The sequence below is a fragment of the Ursus americanus genome, chromosome 4 (assembly GCF_024610735.1).
Source record: "Ursus americanus isolate L20-20 chromosome 4, mUrsAme1.1.p, whole genome shotgun sequence".
NCBI classification, from domain to species: Eukaryota; Metazoa; Chordata; class Mammalia; order Carnivora; family Ursidae; genus Ursus; species Ursus americanus.
In genome coordinates this window covers 35963431-35991130 of record NC_142130.1, presented here as the reverse complement: position 1 = coordinate 35991130, position 27700 = coordinate 35963431, and the positions used below count along the sequence as shown (strand labels likewise).

Genomic DNA, 27700 nt, shown 5'->3' with positions numbered 1-27700 from the left:
TTAATGTATTATTATCTATATCTCTTTATTCTGGTTAAGAGTTGGCTTGTATATCTGGCTGCTCCCCTTTATATATCTAATATAAATTAGATATTTATAATTATTAGATCCTCTTGTTGGATACCCACTTTAAGAATAATATAGTGTCCTTCTGTACCTCTAACTACAGTCTTTATCTTGAAATCGAATCTGTCTGATATGAGAATTGCTACCCCAGCTTTCTTTTGAGGTCTGTTGGCATGAAAAATGGTTCTCCATCCTTTCACTTTCAGTCTAGATGTATCTTTAGGTTCAAAATGAGTCTCTTGTAGACAGCATATGGATGGGTCATGTCTTTTTATCCAATCTGTGACCCTGTGGCATTTTATGGGAGCAGTTAGGCTATTCACATTGAGAGTGATTATTGAGAGATATGATTTTAATGATGTCATGTTGCCTGTGAAGTCTTTGTTTCTATAGATTGTAAATTTCTGTTCTGTATCACTCTAGGGATCTTTTTACTTAATATTTTTTGTAGGCCTGACTTGGTAGTCACATATTCTTTCAGTTTCTGCTGGTCTTGGAAGCTCCTGTCTCTCCATCCATTCTGAATGACAGCCTTGATGGATAAAGAATCTTTGGCTTCATGTTCTTCTCACTTAGTGCTCTGAATATGTCTTGCCAGCTTTTTCTGGCTTGCCAGGTCTCTGTAGACAGGTGTGACATTATTCTGACGTTCCTCCCTCTGTACATGAGGAATCTCTGTTCCCGGCCGCTTTCAAGATTGTTTCCTTCGATCTAAGATTTGCAAATTGTACTATTATGTGACGTGTTGTTGGTCTGTTCTCATTAATCTTGGGAGGGGTCCTCTCTGCGTCTTGAACATGAATGCTTGTTTCCTTCACCAGATTAGGGAAGTTCTCAGCTACAACTTGTTCAAATATCTCTTCTAGACCTCTCTCTTTCTCCACCCCTTGGGGATGCCGGTGATTCTGACATTGGAACATTTCATTGAGTCAGTAATCTCCTGTAGTCTTATTTCTTGAAAGTGGAGTTTCTTAAGGCATGTTTCTTCTCTTTCTTTCTTTTCTATCATCTCATCTTCTAACACACTAATTCGTTCTTCTGCCTCGTTTACCTTGGCCATCAGAGCATCCAGTTTAGACTGTATTTGATTCATAGCATTCTTAATTTCTGCCAGATTCACTCTCATTTCTGCCCTTAGAGATTCTATATTTTCCTTAATATTTTTTTCAAGCCTACATGTCATCTTGACCATTGTTACTCTGAACTCCATTTCTGACAATTTGGTTATATCCATATCCATTAGTTCTGTGGCAGAGGCCACAGTCTCTGTTTCTTCATTTGTTGGGGGTTCCTCTTCCTTGTCATTCTGATGAGGTTTGGTTGCTGGGATGTACAGAGCCCAAATTATTGACCAGGACCCAAGCAAGTTGCACGTGTTTTATAGGGACCTTAGGGATGTGGGCTTCTTGTTTTTCCAGCCTGCCTTTTGGGATAGGGGCCTGCCATGCTGATACTCAGGCAACCCTGTTTGGATAGAGTTGCCCTGTCCCCTGTGTGGGCAGGGGGGAGGATGGGTGAAAACCAGTTTTTCTGGGCTTTTGTTCTCTGGCAGCTTTTCCTGGCAGTTTTCTGTGACTCTTCTGAGGGTCAGAGTAGCAGTGACCATATCCTAGCCTCTGTCTCAGAACAGAGAGATCGCAGTCTGCTCTTCACTGAGCTCTCCTGACCAATCTAACTCCATCTCTGTCGGTGCTGCTAAAAACTCCTCAGCGTCTGGGTTGTGAGCCCCACAACCATTCTCCCAGTCCTTGTTCCCGGGGCCAGCACATCTCTGCGCTTTGTGCTTCTAAAACTGCCAGCCACCCTGTTCCCCTGCGTGCTCCCAAGCTCCTGGTTTCAGTTGGGTTTGCGCACCCGCTCCAGAGCTCCAGTGTTCATTCTGGTCATATGTGCGCTCCCAAGCTCCAGGTTTCAGTCTGGTTGGAGTGCATGCTCTGGAGCTCCCGGTTTCACTCTGGTTCCCCCGCTCCAGAGCTCCGGTTTTTACTCTGGTTGCAAGCGCACTACTACCTCCTGGCTTCAGTCTGGTTTCCCAGCAGCTACTAGTCTGTGAGTCTGGCCAGCTCCCCAGTGCAGGAAGCTACTGTTTCACGACGCCCAAGTGCCTACCTTGAAATGTTTGTATCTGTGTGCTAAGCCAGGGTGACTACCTGCTAAAAAAAAAAAAAAATGATTAAAAATTTTTTGTCCAACTACTTGACATTTGTATTCATATTCTAGAAAAACATTGACCTGAAAGTCAGTAGACTTGACTCTGCCCCTAAAAATCTGGTAATTTTTGTTCATTTTGGACCTAGGTTTCCTCATTTGTAAAATCATAAAATTGATCTAGATGGTAGCTGAAGACCTCACATAACCATAAATTTTGTGTATCTTAAAAATTTTTTTGGAAATGCTAAACCAAAGAGGATATTGACATTATTGCTCTTTTTACCTACTGGAAGAAATAAATGTTCCATAAAATGCACAGACATCAATTCAAGGCTATAAGAAACATGAAAGGTCAAGGAAACATGCCACCACCAAGGGAATACAACAATTTTTCAATAATGGATACCAAAGAAATAGAGATCTATGAATTGCCAAAGAATTCAAAACAATTGTTTTAAGGAAGCTCAGAGAGCCAAAAGAGAACACAGACAACTCAATAAAATCAGGGAAACAATACACAAAAATTGAATTTCAACAGAGAGATAGAAATAATAAAAAAGAACCAAACAAATCCTGGAGCTGAAGAATACCATGAATGAAATTAAGAAATGCAGTAGAGAGCACCAACAGCTGACTTTACCAAGCAAAAGGAAGAATCTGTGAACTCAAAGATAGGTCATTTGAAATTAACTTGTCAGTGGAGAAAAAAAGGAATGAAAAGGAGTGAGGAGAGCCTATGTTAGTTAGGGGATACCACTAAGCAAAACAATGCATGAACTATAGGAATCCAAGAAGGAGAAGAGAGAGAGAAAGCTTATTTAAAGAAATAATGACTGAAAACTTCCCAGATTGGAACATCTGAGTATGAACATCCAGATATATGAAGCTCAAAAGACTCCAAGCAATATCAACCCAAAGAAAGTCACAAGAATAAAAGGCACAGCATAAGGAATATAGACAGTGGTATTATAATAGCACTGCATGATGACAGATGGTAGCTATACTTGTGGTAAACATAGCATAGCATATAAAGTTGTTGAATAACTATGTTGTATACCTGAAACTAACATCATGTGTCAACTATACTTCATTAAAAAAATTTTTAAGTCTTCACCAAGACTAATTATAATAAAACTACCAAAAATTAAGAACAAAGAAATAATTTTGAAAACAGTAAAAGAAACTCCTCACATATAAGGGAACCCCCATGTGGCTGTCAGTGGATTTCTCAGCAGAAACCTTGCAGGCCAAGAGAATGGGATAATATTGTCAAAATGCTAAATCAACAACAACGAAAAACTGTCGACCAAGAATACTTTAACTGGCAAAGCTATCCTTCAGAAATGAAGGAGATACAAAGACTTTCCCAGATTAACCAAAGCTGAGGGAATTTGTTGACACCAGATGTGGCTTACAAGAAATGCTAAAGGGAGTTCTTCAAGCTGAAGTGAATGGATGCTAATTAGTAACATGAAAACAAATGAAAGTATAAAACTCACTGGAAAACTTAAGTACATGGTCAAATTTAGAATAGTCTAATACTGTAATAGTAGTGTATAAATTGCTTAACCCTAGTATAAAAGGTAAAAGACAAAAGTATTACAAATTACAATAGCTATAATAATTTGTTAATGGATACACAAGTTCAAAAGATGTAAATTGTGGGGCACCTGGGTGGCGCAGTCATTAAGCGTCTGTCTTCGGCTCAGGGTGTGATCCTGGTGCTCTGGGATCGAGCCCCACATCAGGCTCCTCCCTGGGAGCCTGCTTCTTCCTCTCCCACTCCCCCTGCTTGTGTTCCCTCTCTCACTGGCTGTCTCTCTCTGTCAAATAAATAAATGAAATCTTAAAAAAAAGATGTAAATTGTGACATCAAAAACCAACTGTAGGAAGGGGAATAGAAGGATAAAGATTTTGTATTTGGAAGATGTTATTGTTAGCTTAAAATAGACTGTTATAACTGTAAGAGATTTTAAACTTCTAATAGACACCCAAAAGGAAGAAATCAAAGAAGAAAGAAATCAAATCAAAGAAATTGATTACATCACAAAGGAAGACAGCAAAAGGTACAAACTACAAAACAACCAGAAACAATTAACAAGGTAGCAATAGTAAGTCTTTACCTATAAATGAAACTTTAAATGGAAAGGAATTCAATTCTCCAATCAAAAGACATAGTGTGGCTGAATGGATAAAAAACAAGATCAACTAGGTGCTACCTATAAGAGACTCACTTCGGCTCTAAGGATACATATAGGCTGAAAGTGAAGGGATAGAAAAAGATATTCCATTCAAATGGAAACCAGAAGAGAGCAGAAAGAGCTATACTTATTATTTCAGACAAAACAGACTAAGTCAAGACTGTTACAAGAAACAAAGAAGGTCATTAGATAATGATAAAGGGATCATTTCATCAAAAGGATTTAACAGTGGTAAATGTATATGCATCCAATATTGGAGCACCCTAATATATTACATATTTATGGATCTGGGGAGAAATAGAGATAGCAATGCAAAAATAGTAGGGGACTTCAATACCCCACTTTCAGCAATAGATAAATCATCAAGACAGAAAATCAATAAGATAATATTGTATTTGAACTAGACTTTAGACCAAATAGACCTAACAGATTTGTATAAAACATACTATACAGTAGCAGCAGAAAACACATTCCTCTCAAGCATATGCTGAACATTCTCCATGATACATCATATGTTAGGTCACAAAGCAAGTCTTAACAAGTTTAAGGAGATTGAAATCATATTAAGTATCTTTTCCTACCACAGTGGTATGAAACTAGTATCAACAATGGGAGGAAAATGGGGAAATTCGTAAATTTGTGGAAATTTAACAACATGCACCTGAACAACAAATGGGTCAAATAAGAAATCAGAAAGGAAATTTTAAAAATCTTGAAATAAATGAAATGGAAATGCAATATACCAAAACTTACAGGATGCTGCAAACACTGTTCAAGAAGGAAGTTTATAGGAATAAATGCCTACATTAAGAAAAAAGAAAGATCTCAAATAACCTAACTTTATAACCTCAAGGAACTAGTAAATGAAGAGAAAGCTAAGCCCAAAGTCAGCAGAAGTAAGGAAATAATAAAGATTATCCAGAATAGAAATAAGAGAAATAGACTAGAAAAACAATAGAAAAGATGAATGAAACTGAGTTGGTTTTTAAAAAAGATTAACCAGACCAACTTTTAATTAGACTAAGGAAGAAAAAAAGAGAGAAATGAAAGACATTATAACTGATACTACAAAAATACATTCATAAGAGACTGAAAAATTATTTGCCAACAAATTGTATAACCCAGAAGAAATGGATAAATTCCTAGAAGGAGACAACCTACCAAGACTGAATCATGAAGAACGAGAAAATCTGAACAGACCAATAATAAGTAAGGACACTGAATCTGTAATCAAAAATCTCCTAGCAAAGAAAAGCCCAGGACCATATAGATGGGTTCACTGGTGAATTCTACCAAATGTTTAAAGAAGAATTAATGTCAGTTATTCTCAAACTGTTCCAACAAATTGAAGAGGAGGGTACACTTTCAAGTTAATTTTACAAAGCCAGTATTACTCTGATATCAAAGCCAGAGAAGGACACTAAAAAAATTATAGACCAATATCCCAGATGAACATAGATGCAAAAGTCCTCAACAAAATACTAGCAGACCAAATTCAACAGCATATTGAACAGATTATACAACATCATCAAATGGGATTTATGCTGGGAATGCAAGGATATTCAACATACGCAAATCAATAGATGTGATATATCCTGTTAACAGAATGGAGGATGAAAATCATATGATCATTTCAGTAGATACAGAAAAAGCATTTGACAGATTTCAACACTTTCACCTTAAAAACTCTCAATGAATTAGATACAGAAGAAATACAGATCTACATAATAAAGGCCATGTATGGCAAGCCCACAGCTATCATACTCAACAGTGAAAAGCTGAAAGTTTTCTTCTAAGATCAGAAGTAAGACAAGACATTCTCTTTATTTCTATTCTGCATAGTACTAAAATCCTAGGCAGAGCAATTAGGCAAGAAAAAGAAATGGATCTAAATTGGAAGGAGGAAATAAATTTGTTTCTATAGATGACATGACTCCACCCTAAACTAAAAAACCCTAAAGACTCCAGCAAAAAACTGTTAGAATAAATGAATTCTGTAAAGTTGCAGAATAGAAAATCAATATACAAAAACCAGTTGCATTTCTATATACTAACAAACTATTGGAAGGGAGAAATAAATGAAATAAGCTATACAAAGAAAGATAAATATTGTATGATCTCATTTACATGTCAAAGCAATCTAAAAAAGTTAAACTCATAGAAACCGTGTAGGTGGGTGGTTGCCAGGGACTGCGGGGGTAGGGAGAAAGAGGAGATATTGGTCAAAGAGTATAAACTTAGAGTTATAAGATGAATAAGTTCTGAGGATCTAATATAATCTAGGGTATCTAAATCTTTTTAAGTTTTTATTTAAATTCTAGTTAATTAACATGCAGTGTAATATTAGTTTCAAATGTACAATTCAGTGATTCAACACTAACATACAATACCCAGTGCTCATCACAACATGTGCATTCCTTAATCCCCATCACCTATTTACCCCATCCCCCGTCCCATCATCCCATCCAGCAAACCTCAGTTTGTTCTGTACAGTTAAGAGTATGTTTCTTGGTTTGCCTCTCTCTCTTTTTCCCATGTTCATTTGTTTTGCTTCTTAAATTCCACATGAGTGAAATCATATGGTATTTGTCTTTCTCTGACTGACTTATTTCACTCTCTAGCTCCATCCATGTCGTTGCAAATCATGAGATTTCATTCTTTTTTATGGCTGAGTAATATTCCATTGGAGATATTTTTACATATAAATATATATATATATACACACACACACACACACATAAATCTCACATCTTCTTTATCCATTCATCAGTCCATGGACATTTGGGCTGTTTTCATAACATGTGTCTATTAGCCATCTGTATGTCTTCTTTGGAAAATGTCTATTCATGTCTTCTGCCCATTATTTAATCGGATTATTTGGTTTTTTGGGTGTCAAGTTTGATAAGTTCTTTTTTTTATAATAATTTTTTATTATATTGTTAGTCACCATATAGTACATCCCTAGATTTTGATGTAAAGTTCCATGATTCATTACTTGCATATAAAACACCCAGTGCACCATGCAAAATGTGCCCTCCTTAACACCTTTACATATTTTTAATATATTTTTGATACTAACCCTTTATCAGATATGTCATTTACAAATATCTTCTATTCTGAAGGTTGCCTTTTAGTTTTGTTGTTTTCTTCGCTGTGCAGAAGCTTTTTATTTTTATGAAGTCCTTTAATTTTGCTTTGTTTCCCTTGCCTCAGGGACATATCTAGTAAGAAGTTGTTGTGGCCGATGTCAAAGAGGTTACTGCCTGTGTTCTCCTCTCAGATTTTAATGGTTTCATGCCTCACATTTACATCTTTAATCCATTAAACATTTATTTTTGTGTATGATGTAAGAAAGTGGTCATGTTTCATTCTTTTGCATGTTGCTGTCCAATTTCCCCAACACTATTTGGGAAAAAAAAGACTATCTTTTTCCCGCTGGATATTCTTTCCTGCCTTGTCAAAGTTGTGGGTTCATTTCTGGGTTTTCTATTCTGTTCTGTTGATCCATGTGTCTATTTTTGTGCCAATAGTATCCGGTCTAAATTTTCTAAGAGAGCAGATCTTACATGTTCCCATCACACACACACACACACACACACACACACACACACACACACACACACAAATGGAAACTATGAGGTGATAAATATGTTAATTAACTTGATTATGATAATCATTTCACAATGTATATCAAAGCATTAAGTTGTATATTTTGGGTTTTTTCCTCTTGCCAAAAACAAAGTGCTTTAATAATTATAAAATGTCTAAAATTTTCTCCCAGAAGTCAGTTGATTTGAGTGTTTCTCTTCAGTCAAAGCTAGGACACCAGAGTGAGAGCCCCTAGGAGCAGCCAGTCCCCTGCCGGGTCCTAGGTAGGGCCCGTTAGGAGAGCAGGTTTCAGAAGCTGGGGCTGGAGGCGACTCAGAAGATGACCCTCAGGTTCAGCTTGTGCCCTTCCTGGACCTGCACGCGATCCTCTGTCTCCTTCATCCAGTAGATGCCATGCTATTTCAGAGCACATGTAGTTGTTGCCTGAATTCCTGCTTGTGCAGGCTGGGGTTGGCCAGCAGGAGCAAGGCCAGGCTGCTACAGCCACTGTCCGTCAGTCGCATTCCCCCAGCCAGGGCGCTCACAGTGGGGTGCCAGGCTGGCCCAGACCTCGGCAGAGCTCCTGGACTCCAGAATCCCCTAGCTTGTTGTTGCTCATCTGCAACTCCATGAGATACTATTTTGGGTCTATGTCGTGAAGTGGTGGCAGCAGATGGCCGTAAGCTGCAGGACTTCACCCATGGGTATTGCATCTGGCAGCCAGATTCCCACAGGCTCTCACATGTAGCCAGGCACCCTTGTCCCCCAGCACATTGCCAACCAGGCTCAACTCTTCAGGCTCTCCTTGGCCCTATGGACGTGGCACAGGTCTCTGCAGCCCCTAGTGGTGATGTCACAGTCCCAGAGCCACAGGGCCCTGAGTCAGGAGCTGGGGTGTAGCATTTTGGGGCACATCTCGACAATACCCAGGTCACCCAGCTTGTCACCCAGGTCCAGCGCCTTGGAGGTCACAGTACTACACAGATCCTTACCATTGGCCAACGTGAAGCCACAGTTCTCCAACTTGAGCATCTCCAACTGAAAGGCCGAGTCTACCAGGCCCTGGTACAGCACTCAGATGCCTCCTCGCAGATGTCATTGTTGCTCACCATGAGCTCCTTGGAGTGTGGCTTGGCCTTTGAACACCACAGCTAGGGGCTCACAACTGGCAGCTGTCAGGTTGCAGTACTCCAGCTGAAGTGTCTCAAGGTGGCATTGTGAGTCCAGGAGATCTTTGCAGAACAGCTGCAGGCCTGCATCTGCCAACAAATTGTCACTGAAGTGCAGTTCATGCAGGACGGGCACCAAGTGCAGCACGCAGGTCAGGACTCCACAGCCAGCCTCCATCAGGCAGCAGTTCTGGAGGCTGAGCTTCTATATCTTGCAGGTGGGGCTCTACAGGCCCTGGAGCACCAGGTGCCTACCAGCATCACCCAGCTCTTTGGTGCAAAGGCTAACTCAGTCAGGGAGAGGTTGGCCCAGAGAGCACAGGTGACATCCTTGGAACACAGCTCTTTGAGGCCCCTGTCATCCAGCCTGACCACCTCAAACAGTTGGATCAGAGGCGGGAACTCTCTCCAACCAGCATCACTCAACTGCTTACACTGAATGTCCAGATTCTTGGTTCAAGGGGAAGTGTTTTGTCAGGCCAAGTTGCTTCTTAAACTGGGGCTGGGAGCCTGTCATACACTTTAAGTATATACAGTTTTGTCAATTATAGGTCAAAAAAGCTGGGGGAAAAAAAGAAATTCATCTGTATGTACTATACTGCCTTATACATATTAAGAGAGTAAGGGGACTTGGAGGATGGTTTCTGCTAAAATAGATTTTAATTTTTACAGTTTTAATTTTTCACATTCTTTATTTTATTTGAATTACATACATATTTAAGTATAATGGTATAATAAATATAGCATTTAGATTTAGGCATTGCCTATGTCTTTTAATGGTAGAGGAGCTTTTTAAATGTTTTAAATACTCTACATGTATGTTTAATCTCATTTATTCCTCAACAATGGTTTTTTAGAAGCTAACACATCCATTTTTTTATTTATTTAATATTTATATTTAATATTATTTATTTAACCTATTAATTTCTGTTTTATTTTCAGAACTGAAGGCAGAAGCTAGTCTAATGGACCAGATGAGTAGTTGTGAGAGTTCATCAGATTCCAAAAGTTCATCATCTTCAAGTAGTGAGGATAGTTCCAGTGACTCAGACGATGAAGAGTGCAGATCCTCTCCTTCTGATCCAGGGAATTATATCTCAGGACATCCTGCCATGTCACACTGCAGGATTCCTGATATGGATGCCAGCCAGAATAGATCTCATGACAACAGTGGCCTTCTGATGAATACTTTAAGTAAGTATATATAAACATGAGTAATTGGAAAAGTAAGAATTCAGCATGGAGCTCTAGTGATTATGATCTAAAATTTGGATAAAAAGAAAAACTCATTTTATTCATTTGATACTATGATTAACCATTACCTTTCTGTTGACTCATTCCTTTTCTTTTGACTCTGTGATATAATGTCTTATTGGTTTTTCTCCTTTCTCTCTAGATATATTTCTCTTTCTCCTTTGCCAGTTTAGAATCTTCTACTTAGTAATTAGAGCTGGAGTTCTCAAGCCTTTATTTTAGGTCTTTTTTTCCTTTTTACTCCACATTCTTTCCCTAGATAATCTCCTCCATATTTCTGTTGTAATTAGTACTTATGTATAGATAACTTGTAAATTTGCTTCTCTGGCCCAGACCTCTGAGCTCTGGAAACAGGTCCGACACCACGTTTTAGTAAGGGCATCCTAAATTCACTTTGTCCAAAACCAACTTACAATCGTTGGTTCACTGTTTCCTTTTAGTGAAAGGTAGATTCATCTAATGATACAATCCAGAAGCCTAATTGTATGCAAGGATTTACTTCCTCTCCCTTTTTATAGTGTAGTCAATCCTTTATCAAGTCCTGTTTATTTTACCTCCTTAATATTTCTCAAATTCATCTACTTCTCTGTATCTTCACTACTATCACTCTAGTTCCACTTGCTGTTATTTCTTGCTTTTAACTCTGCAGTGACTTTCTAACTGGTTTACCCTTTATCTAGTCAAGCCCATTTTGTTCCATCATGTACATTGCAGCCATTTTGATCTTTTCATAATTAAAATATAATTTGTCACCCCTCCTGCTTTAAAATTTTCAATAGCTCATACAGTTGACCCTTAAGCAACACAGGTTTGAATTGTGCAGGTCCACTTACACATGGATTTTTTTTTTTTTCAATAGACTTTTTTTTGGTACTGTAAATGTATTTTCTTTTCCTTATGATTTTCTTAATGTTATTAAGAATACGTATATGTAATACATATAAGATACAAAATATGTATTAATCGACTGTTTCTACTATAAGTAAGGCCTCTGGTCAACAGTAGGTTATTAGTAGTTAAGTTTTTGTGGGGTCAAAAGTTATATGCAAATTTTTCACCATAGAGGGTCAGCCCCCCTAAACCTCCCTCGCATTGTTCGAGGGTCATTTGCAATTTCTTTTATGATAGAGACAAAACATTTTACTATAATGGTCTTGCTCTTTCTGTTCTAGCAACATTTACCTAATTTTTGCCACTGTACTCAAATACTTTCACCCACCTCAGGGCCCTTATACACTGCTATTCACTCAGGCAGAAACACTTCCTTCCTATCATGTAGTTAGCTTTTTCTCCTTTAGATTACAGTTCAAGGCATACTTTATCAAGGACACCTTCCTGACAAGGTCAAATCCCCCTTTTTGTAGAACTTCAGAGCAATATCTTGTTTATATCAAATGTCATAATTATAAAGTTATAACTTTTGTGTAATTTGCTTTCTTCTAAAGCATAAGCTCCAGGAGGACCAATTATGTTTATTTTTGCTTATCATTGAATACTAGTATCTAGCACAGTTCCTGATACATAGTAGATGCTCAATAAATACTTCTTTTAAAATAAAAGCATACAGGTTGACAGGGATAGAATGAGACTTTCTGCTTATTTAAAGCTAATCTCACCATGTTAATTAACAATAACAAAGAAAGCGGCTAGGAAGGATTGACTCTAGCTCTAGCCAAATAACAGAATTAAGGAAGGAAAGAGCCAAGTCTAGGTGGCAGAGAAAGTAGAACTATGAATTAAATAGGTACCAGGAAAGGTCTTTTGAACTTCCAGTTGTTAATGTTGTTAGTGCTAATCTTCCTACCTTAAGAGGTAAAATTGGAGTGTCTGATTTCTTGAATGGCCAAATAATGACAAAAGGTTCAATTCACCAGCAGGATAAAGAATTACAAATTTATATGCCCATAATAATATATCTTCACCATGTATGTGCATATATATTAAAATATGTAGTTGTATGTATGTGTGAGCATATATATATAAAATAAAAATTGATAGACAAAGAAGATACTGACAAGTCTCTGTCATAATCTATCTGTAATCAAGCGGACAAATTTAGTAAGGGTATAAAATCCTTGAACAACATAATTAACATGCCTATTCTAATAGTAAATACAGAATTCCAAAATGTGAAGGGAACATTCTTTTAAGGTATATATAAAACATTTTAGTAATTACTTCATACTGAGTAAAGGAAATAACATATTTCAAAGAGTTCACATTTTATAGGATATCATATTATAGGACTATAATACAATGAAAACATAAACAAAAATTATTTTAAAATAAATGGTTGGAAACTTCAATAATTTACATGTTAAAAGGAAACTAATTACGTGTTAATTTACATGTTAAAAGGAAACTATAACGAAATTATAAAATATTTACAATTAAGCAAGATCAAAAATAATATATCTTAGTAATTTGAGGATGCAGCCAAAATGATACTTACAGGGAAATTTATAGCCTCAAAATGTTTCTTTATTTAAAAAAAAAAATTGAAAATGAATGAAAGATTCCTCTTGAGGAAAAAACAATACCGTTTTAAGCTTAAAGAAAGCAGAGAAAGAGAGTAATAAAGGTTAGAATCAAAACTATAGGTAACAAAGAAATATTAGAGAATAAACATAACTAAAAGTAATTTATTTGAAAACAAATAAAAAGATCAGTCGGGGCACTGGGTGGCTCAGTTGGTTAAGCGTCTGCTTTCCGCTCAGGTCATGATCTCAGGGTGCTGGGATCAAGCTCTGGGTGTGGCTCCCTGCTCAGTGGGGAGTCTGCTTCTCCCTCTGCCCTTCCCCCCCCACTCATGCTCACTCACTCTGTCATGCACGTGCTCTCTCTCTCTCTGTCTCTCAAATAAATAAATAAAATCTTAAAAAAAAAAACTAACCGCTAATGAGAAATGATGAAGAAAAAAAGAAAAAACACAAATAAAAATATTAAAATGAAAAAAATGGATAAAATTTTAGCTATAGTATGTTTTATTTTTTAAATTATGAGAATTTTATAAAAATTTCATCCCAGTAAATTTGGGATGGAAATGGATGATTTTTCTAGAAAAAGTGTTATCGAATATGACTCAAAGAGAAATGGAAAGCCTGAAGAAACCAGCAATACTTAATGTCTCTTCTTCTCCACCCTGGAGAAGTGGATGCTGGAAAACTGAAGATTGTTTTACAGATGAATTTTAACAAATATTCAAGGAACAAATAATTCTTATCTTCTACGAACTGTTTCAGAGAATAGAAAAGTAGGGGAAGCAACCCAGTTCTTTTATAATTTTAGGATGATCTCAACATCAAAACTAAACAAGAATAACACAAAAAACAATGTAGAACAATTTTACTTAAGAACATAGTTACAGGGGTGCCTGGGTGGCTTAGTCGGTTAAGTGTTTGCCTTTGGCTTAGGCCAATGATCTCTATTTCTTTAACTTCATAAAAGTTAATTACAAAAAACAAAACTATTGCTGACATGGTAATTTAGACTCTACAAGCATTCTCATTCAAGTTAGGAAGAAGACAAGGAAGACTGATATCATTTCTATTCAACGTTGTACTGAATGTTCTAGCAAATGCAATAAAACAAGTAAAAGAAATGAGATATAAGAATTGAGAACAAGAAAGAATGTAATTGCATAAAAAATTCAGGAGAATCAAAAAACTATAGAAATAATGATTGTGGATGCAAAAATTATAGGCAAAAGCCAGCAGTGATTTGTTATACTAGTAGTAACCATTTGGGATTTCTCTAAAAAAAACAGTGAATTTCTTCTTCTGATATATTTTATCCAAATGAAAGTTTCCTAATAAGAGGAAATAAACCCTCTGTTACTATAGCGATCTCATTTCTCAACCTTATCAGACCCAATACCATCTTTTATAACATATTTTAAAGTCCCCTTTAACTGTGGTATTTGTCTTTCTCAGTCTTCTTCCACTTAGCATACCTTCTAGGTCCATTCCACAAATGGAATGACCTCATCCCTTTTTATGGCTACATAATATTCCATTGTAGATATATGACACATATTCTTTATCCTTCTGAGTCTTAGATTGCTTCCATATCTGGGCTATTGTAAATAATGCTGCAATAAACATAGGGGTGCATATATCTTTTTGACATAGGGTTTACATTTTCTTTGGGTAAATACCCAGTGGTGGAATTATTGGATCATACATTATTTCTATTTTTAATTTTTTGAGGAACCTCCATACTGTTTTCCAGTGGATACACCAATTTACATTCCCACCAATAGTGTATGAGGGTTACTTTTTCTCCTTGTCCCCACCAATATTTGTTATTTATTCTCTTTTTGATTTTAGCCATTCTGGCAGGTGTAGGTAATTTTTCATTTTGGTTTTGATTTGCATTTCCCTGATGATGAATGATTTTGAGCATCTTTTCATGTGTCTGTTGGCCATCTGTATGACTTATTTGGAAAAATGTCTGTGTGGATCTTCAGCGCATTTTTTTTTTCAAGATTTTATTTAAATTCAAATCAGTTCACATATAGTGTAGTATTAGCTTCAGGAGTAGAATTTAGTCATTCATCATTTGCATATAACACCCAGTGCTCGTTACATCAAGTGACCTCCTTAATGAGCATCACCCAATTACCCCATCCCTGCACCCACCTCCCCTCCAGCAAACTTCAGTTTGTTCCTTATATGTAAGAGTCTCTTATGGTTTGCTTCCCTCTCTGTCTTTATCTTACTTTATTTTTCCTTCTTTTCCCCTATGTTCATCTGTTTTGTTTCTTAAATTCCACATGTGAATGAAATCATGTCTTTCTCTGACTGGCTTATTTGGCAAAGCATAATACACTCCAGCTCCATCCAACTCATTGCAAATGGCAAGATTTCATTCTTTTTGGTGGCTGAATAATATTCCATTGTGTATATATACCACATCTTTATCCACTCATCAGTTGATGGACATTTGGGCTCTTTCCATGTTTTGGCTATTGTGGATAGTTCTGCTGTAAACATTGAGGTGCATGTGCCCCTTCAAATCACTATTTTTGTATCCTTTGGGTAAATACCTAGTAGTGCAATTGCTGGGTCATAGGGTAGTTCTTTTTTTGACTTTCTGAGGAACCTCCATACTGTTTTCCAGAGTGGCTACATCAGTTTGCATTCCCACCAACAATGTAAGAGGGTTCCCCTTTCACCATATCCTTGCCAACATCTGTTGTTTCCTGAGTTGTTAATTTTAGCCATTCTGACTGGTGTGAGGTGGTATCTTATTGTGGTTTTGATTTGTATGTCCCTGATGATGAGTGTTGAGCATTTTTTCATGTGTCTTTTAGCCATTTATGTGTCTTCTTTGGAGAAATGTCTGTTCATGTCTTCTGCCCATTTCTTAACTGGATTTTTTTATTTTTTAGGTGTTGAGTTTTATAAGTTCTTTATAGATTTTGGATACTAGCTTTTATCCAGTATATCATTTGCATGTATCTTCTTCCATTTCATAGACTGCCTTTTGGTTTTCCTTTGCTGTGCAGAAGCTTTTAGCTGGATGAAGTCCCAGTAGTTCATTTTTGCTTTTGCTTCCCTTGCTTCTGGACATGTGTCTAGTAAGAAGTTGCTGCAGCTGAGGTCAAAGAGGTTGCTGCCTGTGTTCTTCTCTAGGATTTTGATGGATTCCTGTCTCACATTTAGGTGTTTCATCCCTTTAGAATTTATTTTTGTGTATGGTGTAAGAAAGTGGCCCAGTTTCATTCTTCTACATGTGGCTGTCCAATTTTCCCAGCACCATTTAAGAAGAATGTCTTTTTTTTCCTTTGGACATTCTTTCCTGCTTTGTCAAAGATTAGTTGACCAGATAGTTGTGGGTCCATTTCTGGGTTCACTACTGTGTTCCATTGATCTTGTGCCAGTACCATACTGTTTTGATGATTACAGCTTTGTAATACGGCTTCAAGTCCAGAATTGTGATGTCTCCCACTTTGCTCTTCTTTTTCTACCTTGTTTTCAATTTAAATTTTGTCAGTTAACATATAGTGCAATATTGGTTTCAGGAGTAGAATTCAGTGATTCATCAATTACATGCAATGCTCAGTGCTCATCACAAGTGCCCTCTTTAATACCCATCACCCATCTAGCCCATGCCCTGCCCACCTCCCTCCATCAACCCTGTTTGTTTTCTGTCATTAAGAGTCACTTATGGCTTGTTTAAAGACAAATACCGTGTGATCTCACTCATATGTGGAATTTAAGAAAGAAAACAGATAAACATATGGGAAGGGGGAAAAGAAAAAAAGGAGAGAGGGAAACAAGCTCTTCTTTTTCAACATTACTTTAGCTATTCAGGGTCTTTTCTGGTTCCACACAAATTTTAGAATTGTCTGTTCTAGCTCTGTGAAAAATGCTAATGTTGTTTTGATAGGGATTGCATTGAATGTGTAGATTGCTTTGGAAGTATAGACATTTTAACAATATTTGTTCTTCCAATCCATGAGCGTGGAATGTTTTTCCATTTCTTTGTGTCTTCCTCAATTTCTTTTGTAACTGTTCTGTAGTTTCCAGAGTACAGATATTTTACCTCTTTGATTAGGTTTATTCCTAAGTATCTTATGGTTTTTGGCGCAATTGTAAATAGGATTGATTCCTTGATTTCTCTTTCTGCTGCTTAATTATTGGTGTATAGAAATGCAACAGACTTCCGTGTGTTGATTTTATATCCTGTAACTTTGCTGAATTCCTGTATCAGTTCCAGCATTTTTTTGGTGGAGTCTTTTGGGTTTTCTATATAGAGTATCATATTGTCTGTGAAAAGTGAAAGTTTGACTTCTTCCTTGCTGATTTGGATGCCTTTTATTTCTTTTTGTTGTCTGACTGCTGAGGCTAGGACTTCTAGGACTATGTTGAACAACAGTGGTGAGAGTGGCCATCCCTGTCTTTTTCCTGACCTTAGGGGAAAAGCTCTCAGTTTTTCCCCATTGAGCATGATTTTAGCCGTAGGTCTTTCATATATGGCCTTTATGATGTTAAGGTATGTTCCTTCTATCCCTACTTTCTTCAGGGTTTTTATCAAGAGAGGGTGACATACTTTGTCAAATGCTTTTTCTCCATCTATTGAGAGGATCATATGGTTTTTATCCTTTCTTTTATTAATGTGGTGTATTATGATGATTGATTTGCAGATATTGAACTACCCCTGCAGACCAGGAATAAATCCCACTTGATCATGGTGAATAGTTCTTTTAATGTGCTGTTGGATTTGATTAGCTAGTTGTTGAGAATTTTTGCATCCATGTTTATCAGGGATATTGGTCTATAATTCTCCTTTGTAGTGGGGTCTTTGTCTGGTTTTGGAATCAAGGTAATGCTGGCCTCATAGAATGAGTCTGGAAGTTTTCCTTCCATTTCTATTTTTAGAATAGTTTAATAAGAATAGTATTAATTATTTAAATATTTGATGGAATTCCCCTGGGAAGCCATCTGGCCCGGGACTCTTGTTCGTTGGGAGATTTTGATTACTGATTCAATTTCTTAGCTGGTTATAGTTCTGTTCAAATTTTCTATTTCTTCCTGCTTCAGTTTCGGTAGTTTATATGTTTCTAGGAATTTATCCATTTCTTCCTGATTGCCTAATTCAAATTGGCATACAATTGCTCATAATATTCTCTTAATAGTTGTCTGTATTTCTTTGGTATTGGTTGTGATCTCTCCTCTTCCATTCATGATTTTATTTATTTGGATCCTTTCTCTTTTCTTTTGATAAGTCTGGCTAAGAGGGATATCAATTTTGTTAATTCTTTCAAAGAACCAGCTCCTAGTTCACTGTATTTTTGGTTTCTATATCATTTATTTCTGCTCTGATCTTTATTATGTCCCTTCTCCCACTGGATTTAGGCTTCATTTGCTGTTCTTTTTCCAACTCCTTTAGGTATAAGATTAGGTTGTGTATTTGAGACTTTTCTCGCTTCTTGAGAAAGGCCTATATTGCTATGTACTTCCCTCTTAGGATTACCTTTCCTGCATCCCAAAGATTTTGTACTGTTTTCATTTTCATTTGCTTCCATGTATTTTTTAAATTCTTTTTTTTAATGTTTTTTAATTATATTATGTTAGTCACCATACAGTACATCCCTGGTTTCTGATGTAAAGTTCGATGACACATTAGTTGCGTATAACACCCAGTACACCATGCAATACGTGCCTTCCTTACTACCCATCACCAGTCTATCCCATTAATTCTTTTTAAATTTCATCTCTTCATTCTTTAGTAGGGTGTTTTTAACCTCCATGTATTTGTGGTCTTTCCACATTTTTTCTTTTGATTGACTTCAAGTTTCATAGCATTGTGGTCTGAAAATTTGCATAGTATGATCTCAATCTTTTTGTACTGTTTGAGGCCTGTTTTGTGACCCACTATGTGATCTATTCTGGAGAATGTTCCATGTGTACTCAAAAAGAATATGTATTCGCTGCTTCAGGATGAAATGCTCTGAATATAACTGTTAAATCCATCTGATCCAGTTTGTCATTCAAAGCCCTTGTCTCCTTGTTATCTTCAGCTTACATGATCTGTCCATTGCTGTGAGTGGGATGTTAAAGTCCCCTACTATTTTGTGTTATTATCAATGAGTTTCCTTAGGTTTGTTATTAATTGGTTTATATTTTTGGCTGCTCCCAAGTTAGGGACATAAGTATTTACAATCATTAAATCTTCTTGATGGATAGACCCCTTTATTATGATATGGTGCCCTCCTTCATCTCTTATTACAATCTTTGGCTTAAAATCTAGTTTGTCTGATATAAGTATGGCTACTCCAGCTTTCTTTTGCTGTCCATTAGCATGATGAATGGTTCTCCATCCCCTCACTTTCAATCTGGAGGTGTCTTTGGGTCTAAAATGAGTCTCTTGTGAGCAGCATTATCTATGGGTCTTTTTTTTTTTTTTTTTTTTTTTTAGTCCATTCTGCTTCTCTGTGTCTTTTAATTGGAGCATTTAGTCCATTTACATTCAGAGTAACTATTGAAAGATGAGTTTAATGCCATTGTATTACCCATAAAGTTGCTATTCCCATAGATTGTCTCTGTTCCTTTCTAGTCTTTGTTGCTTTTGGTCTCACTTTCCTGCTCAAAGTGTCCCCCTTCATATTTCTTGCAGAGCTGATTTAGTGTTCACAAACTCCTTTAGTTTTTGCTTGTCTTGGAAACTCTTTATCTCTCCTTCTATTCTGAATGACAGCCTTGCTGGATAAAGTATTCCCAGCTGCATATTGTTCCCATTTAGCACATTGAATATATCATGCCAGTCCTTGTGGCCTGGACAGGTCTGCGGCTAATCTTATGTGTTTACCTTTGTAGGCTAAGGACTTTTTCTCCTGATCTGCTTTCAGAATTCTCTCTTTATCTTTGTATTTTGCAAGTTTCACTATGATATGTCACGGTGTTGACCTGTTTTTGTTGATTTTTGAAGCAAGTTCTTGTGTCTCTTGGATTAGAATGCCTTTTTCCTTCTCCCAGATTGGTTAAGTTCTCAGCTATAATTTGTTCAAATAAACTTTCTGCCCCTTTTTCCCACTCTTCTTTTTCCAGGACTCCTATGATACAGATATTTTTTTCACTTTACGGAATCACTGAGCTCCCTAAGTCTTTGTAATCTAATAGTTTTGTTTTCCTCTTTTTTTCAGGTTTGTTACTTCCTTAATTTTATCTTCTATATCACCTATTCATTCCTATTTCTTTCATCCTCATTGTGATTATATCCAGCCTGTTTTGTATCTCAGTTATAGCATTTTTAATTTCAGCCCGACGAGTCTTAGGTCCTTTTATCTGTGCAGCAAGGGTCTCTTTGGTGTCTTCTCTGCTTTTTTCAAATCCAGTCAATCTTATAGCTGTTGACTTAAATTCTTGTTCAGACATATTGTTTATATGTGCTTTGAGCAAGTCCCTGGCTGTGATTTCTTCCTGACCTTTCTTTTGGGGAGAATTCCTCCATCTTTTCATTTTGGCTAAGTTTCTGTCTTTTGCATGTTATAAAAGTTTGTTATGTTTTCCTGCACCTGAGAGTAATGCTATATTTAAAAAGAGTCATACACTGTCCAAGGCCTGGCATTTCAGGAAGTGTTTCTAGTGCATGCTGTGTGCACTCTGCTTTTGCGTTTTGGCTGCTCTTTCCCACAGGTCAGCCCTCTGCAGGGTTCCTCCTTGCCCACAGTGGGTATTGTTTGGACCTTTAACTGGATATGCTTCATTTGTTAAAATAAGCCTGGAAAAAAAGAAATAGGAAAAAAAATAAAAAGAAATCCTGATCAAAAAAAAAAAAAAAAAAGAGAGAGAGAGAAAAGTAAAAGAAACAATAACAACAACAAAAACCCAAACAAACAATCAAGAAACTATAAGGCTGATTCCAAAGAAAAAGAAAGGGGGGAAAAAAGAAAGAACAAGAAAAGTGAAAAAAGAAGCCTAATCCAGAAAAAGAGAAAAGGAAATGAAAAACAAATTAACAGACAAAAAACTATAAGCCTGATTCCAAAGGGGTGGGGGAGAGAGAAGAAGAAAAAAAAAATACAGCCTGGTCCTATTCCCATTGGAACTGAAGATGATGCTTTGAAGCACTGTATAATGAGTAGACTTGGTGCATGCAGGGTGCTGCCTGTGCTGGTCTTCTGGGGGAGAGTCCACTGTGCTGGTCCAGCATCAGTCCTGCCTCAGGAAATATGCACTTGCCAAGTACAGGGAAGCAGTGTTTGGTGTAAGCAGTTCCTGCCTTTACTGGTTCTACCCATCTTTTAATCTGATTGTTTGGTTTTGGGTAATGAGTCATATAAATTCTTTATATATTTTAGATATTTACCCATTACTGAATATATCATTTGCAAGTATCTTCCCCCATTCAGTAGGTTTTCTTTTTGTTTTGTTAATGGGTACTTCACTGTGCAAAAGCTTTTTATTGTGATGTAGTCCCAATAGTTTATTTTTGCTTTTGTTTCCCTTGTCCTAGGAGACATATCTAGAAAAATGTTGCAGTGGTTGATGTCAAAAAAAATTACTGCCTATGCTCTCTTCTAGGATTTGTATGGTTTTAGGTCTCACATTTAGCCCTTAATCCATTTTGAGTTTATTTTTGTATATGATGTTAGACAGTGGTCCAATTTCATTCTCTTGCATATATTTGTCCAATCTTTCCAGCACTATCTATTATACATTCTTGCCTCCTTTTTTATAGATTAATTGACCAGGGTTTATTTCTGGGCCATCTGTTCTGTTCCATTGATCTATATGCCTATATATCTCTATTTTTGTGCCAGTACCATACTGTTTTGATTACTACAGCTTTGTAGTATAGCTTGAAATCTTTAATAAATCAATTTAGAATTAAGAAAAACAAGACAACATACCACTCATAATGTCAACAATTTTTCTTTTTATTTAATTTGTTGAAATAGGGATTGGAAAAGTATTGATGTCACTAATATGTTTTCCAAAACAAGTAAAGAAAATCTTTGTAAAGTTCTGGAAAAAAACAAAGTAAAGTCTTCTTTCAGTTTACATGATAGTTCCATCCTCGTAAATTTCAGTGAATTTTAAGTCTGTGTAAAAGAATACTTTAGTTCATAAAACTGAAATTATGTTCCAGCCTTACAGTTACAAACAGGTCTTCCAAGTACATGAATATACCACTGGATTTTCAAAAGCTTTGCAGAATGTAGTAGAGTTCTTTATTGTGAAAGACTGGTCCCTGAATTGTAAGACATTTACCATTCCTAAATTCCCCTCCCACTAAATGACGCTAGCAATCTGTAAATCATCTGGACAAGCAACACTTCACATAAATTTCTGTAACCTCTCTGAGGGAACAGTATTTTTCTCATTGAGAATCATTGGCTTAGGAGTCTGAGTACATTTGCTATGGGTAAACTCTTTTTTCCAAGTCACAATTACCATTTTGATTGGAAATGTATTTCCTTAACCAGCATGTCACGTTCACAGGCTAATCTGATACCTTCAAAATCAACTGAACATTTCATCAGCATGGTAATACTGTGCATATAACCTGTACAACATGAAGTCTATTAACAAAAGTGGAACTTGGGACATATGGATTTAACCTAAGAAACTCATTATGGGTATCATATCAAGTTGAACATTCTTATGCCATAGAATAGTTGTGTAATAAATGGAAACTTAATCCTTGAAAAGTATAAAATGGTCATGGGAATCAGATACACAAAAGAAGCTTTAGTAGATTTCTTTATCAAATAATGTGATAGTTCTGGAGTTCATGCAGTAGACTGAGCTCTCTTACAACAACTTATTTATGGCCTAGAAACTACTCCTCTTAAATTGGGTATTAGCTTCAAATTATGCCAGATTTTTGTTGATTTTGGAGTAGCGTAAAAATATGAGAATGTTTTTAGCCATTGAATTTACTACTCAAATGATATTATCCAATCCCATATCTTCAAATAAACCTCTGCAGTTGGCGACTCCCAAATCTTTATTTCCAAGAGTCACTTTTACCTGGAGCTCCAGACTTATATATCCAATGCCTGTTAACATATTTACGTGAATATTTCTATGTATCTCAAATGTGTCATGTTGAAAATTGAACTTGTGATTTTTCTCACACAATCTTGTTCCCCTGACATTTCTTATCTCAGTAAATAATACCACCATCCAGTTGTTTAGATCAGTAACACTGGCGGTCTTTCTTCACTTTTCTCTTTCTCTCATGCCCCATATCTAGTACTTTTGATAGTCCTGTAGGGTTCTGTCTTTATATTATAAACCCGACTGCTTAGCACCACCTCCACCTGAGTCAAAGCCTGTATTATTTCTTATGTGAGAAGCTGCAGTACAATTGTAGTATATTATAGCATATTCACTGTTAAACATTTCAAGTCAGTTGCTTGCTTAAAATTTTCTGATGAATTCCCATTACATTTCTGACAAAATCCAAAGTTTTTATCATAACCTGGAAACCAGTCTTCTGAATATCTGGATATCTTTCTGACCTCATTTCCTATCATATCTTCCTCATTCATTCCATTCCAGCCGCAGGGCCTTCTTGCAGTCAGAGAACGCAGCAAGCACGCATCTGCCTTGGGGCATTTGTATTTGCTGTTCCCTGAGCCTGACAGTATCTGCCCTCCATCCACATTATTATGACTTTCTCTCTATAGTTGGATCTCTGTTCAATGTCACCCTTTAAGAAGTCCTTATCAACTATCCTATCTAAAATAGCACTTCTCACCAGTCTTCTCATGCCCATCTTAATTTTTCATAGTATTTATCCCTACTTGGCATAGTATTATATATTTGTTCGTTTATAGTCTGTCTCCCCCACTGGAATGTAAGTTCCATTGCTGTAAGCACATCATTGAATTACAAACAGAACCAATGATGAGTTACTCTTAACATATACTATTTAATATTTTGACTGAATTTTAAGTACAAAATTGCATAACATTTTTTTCACTTTTCAAAATGGTTTAGGTTGATCTTCTAAACCACATTTTTTCTCATTACCTGACTTAAATCAGTGGGAGTAACAAAGGAAGGCGGTGTTGGTATGTGAAAGAAGACTAAAAAAGATGCCTGGTGATACTAAAACTATGCTGAAGATTGATGGTGTATGTTTTCTTTACAAGCAGTATTAATTTTTGGAATTACTAATGATGTGACTAAATTATAAGATAAGCAGTCTAATTATTAATGATAAAATGCTGGCTAAACTGGATCACCCTTGGTGTTATATTTTACATGATATTTATGTTATCCAAATATAAATATATTGAATATGAAAATATTAAATACTTAATTACTACAGTTTTGATATTTTTTTATTTTAGGAAATGATTTGCAGCTGAGTGAATCAGGAAGTGACAGTGATGATTGAAGAAACATTCAGCTATAAATATAAAGTTTGTAAGATGTGATAATTTATTTTATATTTAGAATAAAGATTCCTGATACTGAAGAAAATGTATCTTAACTTTTGATGATAAAAGAAAGTAAATTTGTTTCAGAATTTACAGTCAATGTTATATTTTTGAACTTTTTTAAGTAGTAGCATTTTCATGTGCTTTCCATTTATTAGGTTCTAGAGATGAGAAAACAGAGGTTAGGTAACTTGCCCACATGCTGTTAGTTAACAAGTGGCAAATCAGGTGTTGTAGAGTTCAAGTTCAATGCTCTGTTTTAAAACACTGCTGTTTCTCAATTGTGAAATGTCAAAACAATTGATTTATAATAAATGCCCATGGTTTTAATTATATCTCTGAGCATTTTATATCTGGTAGTCCTTAAATTTCAGTTGAGAGTACTTTAATTCTTGACAAAATTAAGCTATAATTTAGGATAAAAGTAAAGCCAAATAATCATTTTAATGAAAATGTTGTTGTATCTCATAATATTTTTTGTCATTTAAAAATTTTGCTTTTGAGAAAAAAATAAGTTTAATTAATTGTGTTAAGTAGATTAATAATTAGTATTAACATCTACAGTATTTTTGAGTTTGGAGAAAATGATTATGGTTGAGAGCCACTGACCAGCAGCAAGTTCTTTTTTTCTTTTTTACGTTTTTTTTTTTTAACTTCACTTTTTAGAGCAGTTTTCAGTTCATAGCAAAATTGAGCAGAAAGTACAGAGAATTCTCATATTCTCCCTGTTCCCCTCCACACACAACCTCATCCACTATAAACATCTACACCAGAGTGGTACATTTTTACAACTGATGAATCTTACATTGACACGTCATCACCTAAAGTCCATATTTGCATTAGAGTTTGCTCTTTGTATTGGGTTTCAACAAATGTATAATGATATGTAGTCACCATTATAGTATCATACAGAATAGTTTCCCTGCCCTGAAAATCCTGTGCTCTGCCTACTCATTTATTCCTCCTTCCCCCACCCCCAACTGCTGGCAGCCACTGATCTTTTACCGTCTCCTTAGTTTTGCCTTTTACGGCATGTCACATAGTTAGAATCATACAGTGTGCTGCCTTTTCAGACTGGCTTCTTTCACTTAAGCACTTAAGCTTCCTCCGTGTCTTTTTCATGGCTTGATAGCTCATTCATTTGTCAGTGAATAATATTACATTGTTTGGATGTACCAAACTTACTCTCTAACCTACCGAAAGAATTTTGGTTGCTTTCAAGTTTTGGCAGTTGAAGTTGAATAAAAAAATTTTGTCATAATTGCCTTTTACCATAGGAATTTCTGTAGTTTTGGGTTTTTTTTAATCTTTAAATTTTGTTTTTAATCTCTCTTACTTTCTTCTCTCTCTCTCTCCCTTCCTTTCTGTGGCCTACCTTCAGTTAATCTATTTTTATCTTCATTTTTATATCTATTTTATTCATTAATAGTTATCTGAGAACCACAACTATGTCATTTATTACTTAATTAAAACAAACGCAAATATTTAAAGTAGCTAGTAAAACATGCTTATCATTTTAACATAGTAATACAAATTATAATGTTTTTTACTGAAACTTATTATGCTAAGATTTCTTTGATTAGTGATTGCTGTACCAGAAATGAGCACATGGTGGTCTGAGCTGATAATGCCAGCTACATAACATTATGTTCTCAAACTATACCTCTTGCAGTCAAAACAGCTCATCCTTTCTCCCTCTTAATATTTCCCCCATAAATGAAACATGTTCTTAAAGACATGTCTTTTTTATGGTCTGAATACCTAGAGTATCATTCTCTCTACCCTTTAAGGATGAGTATAAGTGGTTTAGAGAGGAATGAAATAATATCTCCCATGCCTCTGTATCCCTCATTTGATATTTTTTCAGACACTGAAATGCAGGGATTACAAGATTACAAGATATGAGGTTCTCTGCCAGAATCATCTGATGATCCTGACATGATGCCGAGCAAATACCTTTTCGCCCATCTTTATTGAAATGTAATTGACATATAACATTGCATATATTTAAGATGTACAGTGTGATAATTTGACACACATATATATTATGGAATGATTACTATAATAAGGTTAGTTGACATAAGCACTATATCATTTTACTTTACCTGTTCTGAATGGTTTGATGAAAATAATGATGATATATGCTTGCAAGTAGGAAAAGTAAGTTGGCCACAAAGGAGCAAAAATCAATGGGTTTGAACCATTCTGTAACACTACACTAATGCACTGAAGTTAGAAAAGCTGCATCTGCACAAGGATATGAGTGTGACCTATAGTGTATACATTAAATGTTATCCATAGTTTGGTAAGAAGACATTCTTAGACCTGTCAGAAATCAGGAATTATATCCTTCACATATCATTCCTATAATAATTACTTTAGTAATTTCCAATTTATTAAGAGATGAGGCAAAATTAGAAGTCAAGCAGAGAAAGACAATTATCATATGATTTCTCTCATCTATGGAACATAAGAACTAGGATGATCGGTAGCGGAAGAAAGGGATAAAGAAAGGGGGGGTAATCAGAAGGGGGAATGAAACATGAGAGACTATGGACTATGAGAAACAAACTGAGGTCCTCAGAGGGGAGGGGGTGGGGGAATGGGATAGACTGGTGATGGGTAGTAAGGAGGGCACGTATTGCATGGTGCACTGGGTGTTATACACAGCTAATGAATCATCGAACTTTACATCGGAAACCGGGGATGTACTGTATGGTGACTAACATAATATAATAAAAAATCATTAAATAAAAAAAAAGAGATGAGGCAAAATTAGGAACTCAAGAATGGAAAAAATATCATAAAAATATATTCTAAAAAGGTTGATAGCTCTCCTACCCTGCCTTCATGAAAGAGACTCACTCAATTTGAAGGTTAGGTGACAGTCATGTCCCTCAACATTTTACATGGAAGTGACCTCTTAGATTCTGGCCAGTGGAGAAGAGTGAAGAGCTTAGCCCTGGTAGCCTAAGATTGCAATCCTTGTTGGGGAGATGGCATTCTAGCTGAGGCTATGCACAGGCAGAGCAGGGACCAGAGATGCCACAAGCTATTCATACACTCCTCGCTAACCCTGGGGCTATATGCTTATGCACAGGACAGTGAAAATGGCCTGATAAAAAGTAAAATCTGGGAAGACTTGAAAACAACCTGAACTTTGAACGCACTCCCCTACACACACAGATCCATCAGCAAACAACAAAGCCTTAGTGGTTCAAGGTGTACAGTCTTTGCTCCAAGTAGTACACACTGCTTCACTGCCACTTCTAAATCTCATTCAAGTTTTTCTGGCCTAGACCCAACCAGAGAAGATGATTCCTGGAAACGGTTCCTACCTTAAACCGAGTTGACAATAAACAACCCTA

General features: G+C 36.2%; 1 protein-coding gene and 1 pseudogene across 1 annotated transcript in view; one reads left to right on the top strand and one right to left on the bottom strand.

The window, feature by feature from the left end:
* The window catches only part of EAF2 (ELL associated factor 2), a 50991-nt gene extending 24160 nt beyond the window's left edge, over positions 1-26831 (top strand). Inside the window, exons 5-6 of the mRNA XM_045812665.2 lie at positions 10118-10369; positions 24243-26831. Coding sequence (XP_045668621.1) covers positions 10118-10369; positions 24243-24289 — 299 coding nt within the window. The 3' untranslated portion in view covers positions 24290-26831. The remainder of the gene's footprint in view (positions 1-10117; positions 10370-24242) is intronic.
* On the bottom strand, positions 8429-9936 carry LOC123802122 (ribonuclease inhibitor pseudogene; annotated as a pseudogene).
* Positions 26832-27700: the final 869 nt, after the last annotated feature.